This window comes from Vulpes vulpes, chromosome 14 (assembly GCF_048418805.1).
Source record: "Vulpes vulpes isolate BD-2025 chromosome 14, VulVul3, whole genome shotgun sequence".
NCBI classification, from domain to species: domain Eukaryota; kingdom Metazoa; phylum Chordata; class Mammalia; order Carnivora; family Canidae; genus Vulpes; species Vulpes vulpes.
The window spans coordinates 11,486,038-11,496,903 of NC_132793.1; the positions used below are offsets into that span (position 1 = coordinate 11,486,038).

At 43.8% G+C, this 10,866-nt stretch overlaps 1 protein-coding gene across 3 annotated transcripts in view; it reads left to right on the plus strand.

Moving 5' to 3' along the window:
• B4GALT5 (beta-1,4-galactosyltransferase 5) overlaps positions 1-10,348 on the plus strand; it is a 76,398-nt gene extending 66,050 nt beyond the window's left edge. For all 3 annotated transcript variants that reach the window (XM_072735585.1, XM_026014644.2, XM_026014643.2), the window contains exons 4-9: positions 574-698; positions 1,715-1,831; positions 2,462-2,649; positions 3,408-3,530; positions 6,160-6,261; positions 7,154-10,348. In XM_072735585.1, the coding sequence (XP_072591686.1) occupies positions 574-698; positions 1,715-1,831; positions 2,462-2,649; positions 3,408-3,530; positions 6,160-6,261; positions 7,154-7,301 (803 nt within the window). In that variant the 3' untranslated portion in view covers positions 7,302-10,348. The remainder of the gene's footprint in view (positions 1-573; positions 699-1,714; positions 1,832-2,461; positions 2,650-3,407; positions 3,531-6,159; positions 6,262-7,153) is intronic.
• The last annotated feature ends 518 nt before the right edge of the window (positions 10,349-10,866 follow it).

A 10,866-nucleotide genomic window follows, 5' to 3' on the forward strand; every position in this document is an offset into this window, starting at 1 on the left:
CATTGGAAGCAGGAGATGAAAGCTCCGTGTGTCCTGGCCCCCTTCAGCGCCTCCTACAGAGTTGCCTATGTTCCTGGTGCCATCTTCTACCATGTTTTTCACTCTTTGCTTTGCATATCCCCCGTCTGGTGACTTGGGATCTGTTAGGATGTCCTAGAGAAAATACAGGCAACCAGCTTTATCTTTCAGTATAAATCCCACACTGATTATAACTTGTTTGATAATATGACGAATGTCACTGAGTAAGGACCCTGTGTCTGTGCTTGCCTCAAAGTGTGCAGAGAGGCTCCAAGCTCAGCCTCTTTCTTCCCTCCTTCCCCTTGGAGAAGTTCAGCTGCCACTCCCCCTCAGTCTTAATTTCTTGACTTGCTGCTTAACCCAGTAATAGTGATGAACTGAAATGCAGGGAGTTGCAAAGCAGGGGAAGGGCCTCACATCTCTGTGACAAACACAGTCAGCTGAAGAAAGCATTGAACCTCTCTAGAGAGTGAAACCCCAGTCATAAGGGGAAAACATTCTGTCACTTTCTGGCCTCTTAATTCTTTTTCTTCCCCTCACCCCCTCTCTGTTCAGAGGGCCCAATAGACATAAACATGAGTGAAATCGCAATGGATGACATCCATGAAATCTTCTCTAAAGACCCAGCCATCAAGCTCGGAGGTCACTGGAAGCCTTCAGATTGCCTGCCTCGATGGAAGGTAGGGTGTGAAATCAGGCGTGAGGTGCTGGGAAGGGCATCTGGCCTTGCCATCATTCCAGGACACCATGGGATTCACGGACTATGATAATTCTTAATTTGTACCCTACGACCCGATGCAAAGTATCTGCATTCGATGGAAACACTCTGGAGGTGTGGGTTTCCCTAAGGATACTCTCTAGTTCCAGAAACATGCATCAGTCCTATGACGGAGCAGGAGCCTTTTGTCTCCTTTTAAGAATACTGGTTCAACAAGGGGGAGTGTTGGTGGGTCTCTCATGCCACATTTGTAAAAGCCATCTTCACAAATTCAGTACTTGGTGCCTTGTTTGGCATTGTTACCATGAGTTTAGTACAACAAAGACTGGAGCTTCCAGCCTGACGCTTAGAATTGCTTAGTGGCTTCCTACAGGACTACAATCAGGAGGCATCAGTGTGTGGATCTGGCTCACTTCTATTATTTCAGCAAGTATTTGCTCAAGTGCTGCTTCTGTGCCAGTCCTGCAATGAACAAAGCAGATCTAGACTAGATGGGTGTTTCCAGCCTGTCACTGGGATATAATATCAATTTAATGACCAGCATTCTTTTAAAAATTCATATATGTGTATAGATCATACATACATATAGATCCCTCTATATATAATCTCAAAGTGTGCTGCCTGTCATAAGGGGAAGTACTATTTTGTGGAGTTCATTTTAGTTGTATGCTTATATATGGACATGTTTGTGTGCCGGGTCATGGTGTAGAATGAATATCTTCCTCTGGGTTGTGGTCTAGAGTGAATTCATTCAGTGGGCCCACTATGTACAAAGTATGGTGCGTGTAAGAACAAAGTCCACTATGTACAGGGGCCTACCTGCCAACATAGCTCTTTGTTTAGTTGAGGTTGAGGACAAGGCAACCTTCCAGAACACCCCAGAAACTAGCTGGTTACTGATTCCATGGCTGTGTCCTGCTACAAAGCAGAAGTCAAGGGGATTAACCATGCGGCTTCTTCTGCTGTGACCCTCTCCAGGTGGCAATCCTCATCCCTTTCCGGAACCGCCACGAGCACCTCCCAGTCCTGCTCAGACACCTGATTCCCATGCTTCAGCGCCAGCGCCTGCGATTTGCATTTTATGTGGTTGAGCAAGTGAGTGGCCCATCCTTTCCTATTCTTTCTGTTCTGAGACAGCAGTTTAGAGCACTTTCAGCCAATCCACCTTTGGAGTGCAGAGCCAGCGAAACTGCAATTTTAGGATTGAGCCACCCAGAGCTGAAAGGGGGAGCAGAGAGCAATTCTTTGCTTCTGGTTTGGGATGTTTCTCAACCCTGGCTGACTTGAGTCCAGGAGGGAACTTTGTATACCCTTGAACAAAGGCCCCTTGTATGGTGTTTTAGTCAGAGCTGTTTTGGGTGGTGTTTTTGGTCTTCCGACCCGGGAAATTCCCCTTAAGATAAGGAGCCATGGGTAAAAATGGCTGTATTGTTCTTTCTTCCCTTTATGAGGCTGGATACTCCTCCAGATGCTGTTAGAGGTCGAATGCTTGCTTTTATGACAGTCTTGGGAGAGAGGAGCTTGGGCTTGTTACCCTTCTTATTTCTAAGGAAATTGAGGCCAGATGTCAAGTGGTTTGTGAGGCAGTGATGAGTGTGCTGGCCAAGCCATCTCTGGCTCAGTAACCTGTCCTAATCAGGTTCAGTAAGCTCTCCTATAGGCTGGGAGGCAGTGAAGATTTTGCTCCTCGAGTCCTTTTAAAAAATAAAGTCCTGCTTCTTATAGGTTGGCACCCAACCTTTTAATCGAGCCATGCTTTTCAACGTCGGTTTTCAAGAAGCAATGAAGGATTTGGACTGGGACTGTCTTATTTTTCATGATGTGGATCATATACCAGAAAGCGATCGGAACTACTATGGATGTGGGCAGATGCCAAGGCACTTTGCAACGAAGTTGGACAAGTATATGTATCTGTAAGTATCATTTCCTCTGGAAGAGGTTAAATCTAAAAGGATGCTGAGAGATGCAAAGATGGCAAAATCCAATTAGCTCCTCCTCAGCATGCGTTGGCTGTCAAATGGATAAACAAAATGGAGCGCAGCCACAGCATGGAAACACTAAACACTATTAGCACAGCCACAGCATGGAAACAGTAAAAAGGAATGGAGTCCTGATACATGTGACCAGATTAATGAACCTTGAAAACACTCCTGTGGAAAAAAAAAAGAAAGAAAACAGTCCTGTGTGAAAGAAGCTAGTTACCAAAGGCCACATGTTGCATGATTGTACTCCCATGACTTGTCCAGAATAAGCAAATCCATAGAGACAGAGCAATGGTTGCAGCAAGGAGGGGGAACGAGGAGTGACTGCTAATGGGTACAAGGTTTCTTTTTGGGGTGATGAAAGGTATTTAAATGGATTGGGGTTCATGGTTGCACAACTCCGTGAATAGCCTAAAAACTATGGAATTATACACTTTAGGTGAATCATTTGGAATGTCAGTTATGTTTCAATAAAGCTGTTATGAAACATAGCAATTAGAGAAACACGTAGTTAGCTACAAAGATCCCTGCGTCTCAGCATGAGGAAATGGCTGCAGGTGGTTCAGGGTAGTAGCACAGAGTGCACTGTGTCACAAAAGACAGAGTTCTCCAGTGAAATGGTGACTCTTCCCAGGGGAAGAAACCATCCTTGGATTCCCAGATGATCGAAGCTGTATGTCTCCTTCTAGGCTTCCTTACACTGAGTTCTTTGGTGGAGTGAGCGGCTTAACAGTGGAACAGTTTCGGAAGATCAATGGCTTTCCGAACGCTTTCTGGGGTTGGGGTGGAGAAGATGACGACCTGTGGAACAGGTACTCCCTTCTTCTAGTTTCGGTGCCATCTAAAAATGCTACCTTAGGCTCCTCAGACCAGTGCTGTGCATGAGATGTAGGGTGCAAGCCATCTAGGTAATGTGAAACATCCTAGTTAGCCACGTTTAAAAAAGTTAAAAAAGGGCAGCCCCGGTGGCGCAGCGGTTTAGCGTCGCCTGCAGCTCAGGGTGTGATCCTGGAGACCCTAGATCGAGTCCCACATCAGGCTCCTTGCATGGATCCTGTTTCTCCCTCTGCCTGTGTCTCTGCCAATCTCTCTCTCTCTCTCTCTCTCTCTCTCTCTTTTTTTCTCATGAATAAATAAATAAAATCTTTAAAAAAAGAAAAAGAGATGAAATTAATTTTAATGTATTAATAATACATGCCAACAGTAGATTTATCACAATATATTAAAAATAATATCCTTCTGACATATAATCAGTATGAAGAATTAATGGGATGCTTCACATTTATTTTTTCTCTCACTATACCTTTGAAATCTGATATCTGTTTTATATTCATAGCACATTTCACTAAAACCTCCCCAAGCCAGAGGTCACATATTCGTGATGAGTGTACACAGATTTGCCTCTACTATCAGATGAGACTTGGATTATACAAGTTTGCAAGAATGATGTTATATTTGAGTAGTGTAAACTGATCTTTTTGCAGAGTAATAAGTAAACAGTAACCTAATAAGGAACAAATAAGCAAAAGAATCTCCACCTCTTATCTGTTGACTTTATAGATGGGCTTTATTTTTTTTTTTTTTTTTTATAAATTTTTATTTATTTTTATGATAGTCACAGAGAGAGAGAGAGAGGCAGAGACACAGGCAGAGGGAGAAGCAGGCTCCATGCACCGGGAGCCCGACGTGGGACTCGATCCTGGGTCTCCAGGATCGCGCCCTGGGCCAAAGGCAGGCGCCAAACCGCTGCGCCACCCAGGGATCCCTATAGATGGGCTTTAAAAAAAAGTGGTTGTTTTTAATTACAATGTAATACTTGTGGTAAAAAGTCAGATAATACAAGGCGTATAAACCAAACAGCATAAATAAATAAATAAATAAATAAACCAAACAGCATAATGGTTTTGTCCTATTTCGTTCCCAGGAAGTAGCCATTTTAACAGGGCTCTTCCTCTACATCTTTATATCCATATACAAACAACCCAGACCCATCCTGTCTCTCTTTCCAACCATGTTAATACAGAGAGAGCCGCTTCATTATCTCTAACAATTGCATGGTATTCCTTTATGTAGATACATGATATTTTATTTTAATCCTCTCCTGTCAAGGAACATTGTTTACAATTTTGAATATCCTTGTTCACCTATGCAAGTATTTCTTCAAATTAAATCCCTAGTTGTAGAACTACAGAGTCAAATAAATGCTCTTTCAAATTTGGAAAGTTATGGTCAGGATTTTTCTCCAAAAGAGGTTGCAGAAGAGTCTGAGCAGTGGTGCATCAACATTCCTACTTTCTTACATTACTGGTTATAAACCACCTTTTACATTTTGCCACACTTCAGCCCTTTAGTAGTCACATGTGGCTTGGGGCTGCTGTACTGGACAGAGGAGGTCCAGACATAATCTTTCTCAGTTTGAGAGGTAAAAATGGCATCTCTTCCTTTTAATCCATCCATTTGGATTTCTTAGGAACCTAGTGACGATGAACAGTTTTCCATGAACGTAACTGGTTGAGCTGTCCCAGGACATCTGTCATAATTCTCAGCTCACACTGTCCCCAGCTCAGCAGGAGCCCCCGGGCACAGGAACAGGAGCAGGTTCACCCCAGTGCCCTGCACAATTCCCAAGCACACAGTAGACATTCTCTATGCACTTACCAAATTAAGAGCAAGAATGCATTTCCCAATATCAAAAGGAGAGTATAACTTGGAGTTAAAAGGAGGATGTTGAAATAATATTCTCCCACAGTTTTAAAATATGAAGACAACCATAAGTTTCACATAGATATCCAAAGTCTCCCTCCACGTATTATTTCTTATAGCCCTATCAAGTTTCCAGTAAACCCAACTTGGGAAATCCTGTCTTTATCACATTAAGGGTTAATAACCAAACACCTCCTTAGTTCTGCTTTCCTCATAGTGTTGTGAAGTTTTACATCTAGATCAGAGGGTGTCATACAAATTAGTTCATCTCCCTGGCGATGGGGGAGGTGGGCAGAGTAATTAAGTTCATAAGCAGGGAAAACACAGTGCTACTCTGGCTTTACTGACTTGCTTTATAGTAGTTTATGGACAAGAAAGATGCTGTCCACCAGTGAGAAAAGCATTTTTGATAGGTCCCAAAGAAGCCGGCAGGGAAAGAGTATGTGTGCACTCATCTCCTGGGGAATGCTCCCTGTTGGACCTGTCACTGACAACCTGCATCATGCCTTACTCCCAAAATTTTGAATTTCGAATTTCTTTTCTTTTTCAACACTCTTTTGTATTGTAGACCTACTTTTCTAAAGCCATGAACTTAATCCAGAGGGTAAGCAATTGAATATTTGGATGCAGAAGAAGTTCTGTTGTTTATCTTGGGATTTCTCAACCTCGGCACAGGTGTGGTCATCTGTGGTACTTGATCATTTTATCTATCTAGCCCAACGTTTTTGTCTCGGACAGAGTACAGAATGCAGGCTACTCTGTGAGCCGGCCAGAAGGTGACACGGGGAAGTACAAGTCTATTCCTCATCACCATCGAGGAGAAGTCCAGTTTCTTGGAAGGTTGGTAGTTTATTTACTCTTGTAGAGGATATTCTACAAATATCCTCTATATTTTGCATTTCCAGATGTCCCAGAGCATATCATATTGCAGCCCCCTTGTCTGTCTTCCCACCTCCTCTCCATGGTCCTGTTTTGGCTGCCTTATAGTTCCTAGATAGATTTTCATGTTTCCATGAGGCAGGCATTTGTGTGAAATCAGATTATCGGTGAAAAATATGATCATAGATCTCATTTGGAGATTGCTCATTTGACATCCTAAGCTTCATGGTCTTCTCTATAGCCGGTAGGGCGTTGGAGAAAAGTCCACTCAGTTAAAGGTCTCTGTGTAACTTGCACTGACATGACAAAGCAGGGTTGGCACCCATTCTGTGAGCTCCAGTTTGGAAGGGCACCCCAAGCTTCTGTTTGTGTGGGTGCATTCGATAAGGAAGTTCCATCCTGGCTTAATTGAGCCATGTCAGTAGAATGACATCTCCACGTGTTCAAAAGTACATTTTGGTCTCGTTTACTGGGAGGAGGACTGTTCTCTGGAGCACCAGCTCTGATTGCGTGAACTCCACTGTCATAGGAGTAGGAAGGTACTGAATGCAGACCCGGATCGTGCTCATCTGATGTATGTGTAATATCTTACCTTCCACTCCCCCTACTTTGGGCAGGTCATTGAACACCAGGAGCCTTGGTTTCCTCATTTACTTAAGGAGTGGGTGCATTAAATGGAATGATGTCATAACTGAAGTACCCAGCATGTAAGAGAAGGTGTTTCTAATACTAACCACCTTCGGTGTGGTGCAGCTGACCGGGGCAGGCCGGTCCCCTGCCATGTGAGGCAGGAGCACCACCCTGGGCTTTGGCCCCTCACTCAGAGCCACCACTCTGCTCTCTGCTTAAACAGGTATGCTCTGCTGCGGAAGTCCAAAGAACGACAAGGGCTGGACGGCCTCAACAACTTGAACTACTTTGCAAACATCACATATGACGCCTTGTATAAAAACATTACTGTCAACTTGACACCCGAGCTGGCTCAGGTGACCGAGTACTGAGATGAGGAGAGAACATGTGTTTGCTTTACCCACCACCACCAAGAAAGCAACCTGGGGAGTGAAGTCTTGGGGCTCCACCCAGGAAGAGAATAGAAATACAGTGTCTGATGAAGGATCACAGGGTTTGAGGAGAAAATGTGAACAGTATACACGCACAAAACGCCTTCACTGTGGATGGGGAGCTTCCTTCATCAGGACTGGCTTTCTATTTTCACAAGACGGATGTCTGTCCTGCTGCTCTCCTCCCCCCGGTCGCCTACCCCAGCGTCCCGTCTCAGCCAGGATCTCCAGACCCGGAACTGAGCTCTGCTGTGGTCCTGGCGCCGAGCCTGTTCCTACGAATGGCCTTTGAAGCTTCTTGGCCTTCAGAGCAAAGAGGCAACCCCACCACAGGGCAGCTGCGTTTTAGGAAGAGCAAATGAAACTCCACACACCATTCTTCTCCATCTCTGGTGTTCTCTTTGGTTTCATTTTCTTTCTTTCTTTCTTTCTTTCTTTCTTTCTTTCTTTCTTTCTTTCTTTCTTTCTCTTCTTTCTTTCTTTCTTTACCTGCTTTGGGTGGGGATGGAGGGTGGGGGGAGGGATTGGGGAAGATAAATAGACCTATAATAATCACTTCTTGAAGAAGTATAATTGTAAATAAGCCATGTAAAATGCCTTTTTTAAATTTAATTTTATAGCTGGCTCCAATTCAAACCGAGGATTTATATATCAGATCACTTATTTGGTTGGCAAATGCGGGAACTCAGTTAAAATGCAGTGGAAGGCTATCACCTCCCAAATTGCTATTGCTTTGGAAGGGAGTGGACGTAGGGCATGTCGCAAACAGATCGAGACAGTCCAGCCTATCACTGGTAGCTCACTCCTGCCCCCTCCCATCCTCCTCTTCCAGAAGTCTTGCTCTTGACTTTTGCTGTGGACTCTCTTCCCAGTTGGGCATGTACAGTCTCATCCCCGTCTTCTGCTAAACAGGAGCCCTCTTGCTCAAAGCAGACCCTTTGGGGGGCCTCTGTGTCCACACACCCCTGGATCTCTGAACTTTATTCTTTGTTCTTTCATCACTGAGAGTGGTGGGGTAGGGTGGGTGGGTCAGTTTTCTGCCTCTTTTTTATTTTATTTTGCTCTTTTGGAACTTGGCCACAATTCCTGAAATCTGTGCCTAAATTATCAGCTAGCTTCAGTGATTCCTCTGAATATTTCCCTTTTCAGTTTCTGGAAAGATTCTTTGTCAACATTATGAACCAGTTCCTAGAACTAAGGAGCAATGGACTGAAGAAGCCAGGGAGCAGGTGACATTTGTGTGCTGTGGGTCAGCTGGGGGCCAGGGTAGACCCATCTGAGTTTTGCAGGTGGACAGACAATGCCAGGACCCAAGCCTGTGTGCTGGGTTCACACCCCATGCACTTCTTGAAGTTAGATTCTGAATTGCCCTTGAAGTTGTGCCTCTGTTTCTCCCTGAGCCAAATCCCTCGATTCTGGTCCCTCTTGCCTTCTGCAGGATTCTGAAAAATGCCAGTCTTTTCCTCTCCTTTTCCATAAAACATATTTATATATTGTGATTAGGAGTACTTTCTGAAAAGTACTTCATATTTTTTTTAATTGCCTTGTTTGCCTTCAACTTCCTTAATTTTCATGGTTTACATGGATGTGTGTGTAGGGGAGTGTATTTGTGTAGATACGTGTGGGTTGGGGTTTTCTCCGTTGCATGTGTCGCTTCCATGGACATATGATCCCCACAAGCTGTGGGAGTGATTGGCCAGGCCTTGTTTTTTGTTCGTGCTTTTGTTCTTTTGAAGAATAGAGTGGTATTTTAGAAAAGCAACTGCATTACAAAGCTCTTATCGGCTCATATGAGAGAGCAGGCTGCTGCCCTTGAAAATGCTGGTAAGTTGTATCATATGTTTTAAAAGAATGTTGAGCATCTCATGCTTTGAAAGACCTTCACAACAGAACATTACACACAGGAGCTCACTTGGTTTTCCTTTGAAGTCTGGTGCCCAGAGCAATAAAGATTTCTTTCTCCCTTTTCTCCTGCCTCCCCCTAGGCCGGTGTGCTGGTCTTGACTCTCCTCATCCTTTTCCTTCTCCTGTCCTCTCTCATCACTGAAGGCTGTGAGCCACTTTCAGGGTGATACAGCCATGATGTCATTTGGAAGAATTTGCTAGGTTGGGCCAGTCCTTGGTTAAAGATGATATGTGTGTACACAGCAGTGTTGTAAAATGGTCCCGTGCAAAGCTTTTCACAAACGTATTTACCCACCAAGAACAAAACATTGGCAAAAGGCTCAACACTTGATCTTAAAAAGAAAATGCTTGATTTGAAGATAAAAGGAAAGGTGTCTTTTCACTGCTTGAAGTAAGGTCACTGAAATTATTTTGCGATCATGTGTGAGTTTGTTTTATTAGTGTGAAATCTCTTACTGCGCACCGCTTAGTCATTTACCCACCAGGTCGAGGATCGTGTGGGAAACATAAAAGTTAAGAACATACAGCCAGGCCCGTGAGCTATTAATGGTGTGAGATTCTCAAATTAAAAAAAGGAAAAAAAAGAACAATAAGAACCAAATGTGACCTTGTGCGTATTTTGGCAGCTGAAATTCTTTTAAGGCTACTGATGGGTGACCCCTTAAATCAGTCTTGTCTTAGCTGCTTGCAGGGAAATGTTTCTCCTTTCATGCTGTTTTTCTGGGCGAAGAGTTATTGCAAAAATATTCCTTTTGACATTACAGGGATTCTTGTTGGAGCTCCTCTACCACAGACGTTAATAATTGAGCAACAGCCACAAGTATTGATTGTGTCCACTCACCGTTGACAATGGCATTGAAGGTAGCTAGCTTCCTTCCATCACTACGTTTTTTTTGAGCTTGCTCTTATGTTTTAAGAGGTGCCAGGGGTACGTTTTTGCACTGAAATCTAAAGATGTTTTAAAAACACTTTTCACAAAAATAGTCCTTTGTCATTACATTATTTACTCATGTGTTTGTACATTTTTGTATGTTAATTTATGAATGATTTTTTCAGTAAAAAATACATACTCAAGAACCAAACCTTGGTGATTGTTTGTCTTTGCCTAGAACAATTTGGCTATTTGGAAGCCATTCCTCTCTCTTTCTCATGGGAGTTCAGCTCTTCTGGGTTCCTTCAAGCAGCTTGGCTTCCAGGTTGCTCAGCTGACCTCTGGGTACTCCTGAGAGAAAGACAGCCCCCCGCCCCCGACCCCTGCAACCAGACCAGCTGGTGGAAAGACTCAGCCAATGTAGCAAAAGCACTAAACCCCACCGTGCTACCCAGGCATCCACCCACACTTAGTTTTCCTTCCAGATTTGGCCCAGGTGACCCTCATCAAGTCGAACAAGACACGTGGGCAAAGAGGGGATGAGAGTGGATGGAGTTTGGATCCAGAAGGTCCTCTGGGGTCAGTCCAGAGTTTGCTGTCTCCCTGGTTCTGCTTGGAGATTATAATCATAGCTTCTATTTGTTGAACATTTACTATTCACTATATTTAATGAGTGTAAAGTTCTGTGTCCAGGTGCTAGGAATATAATGATAAGCACAAAGGACAGGG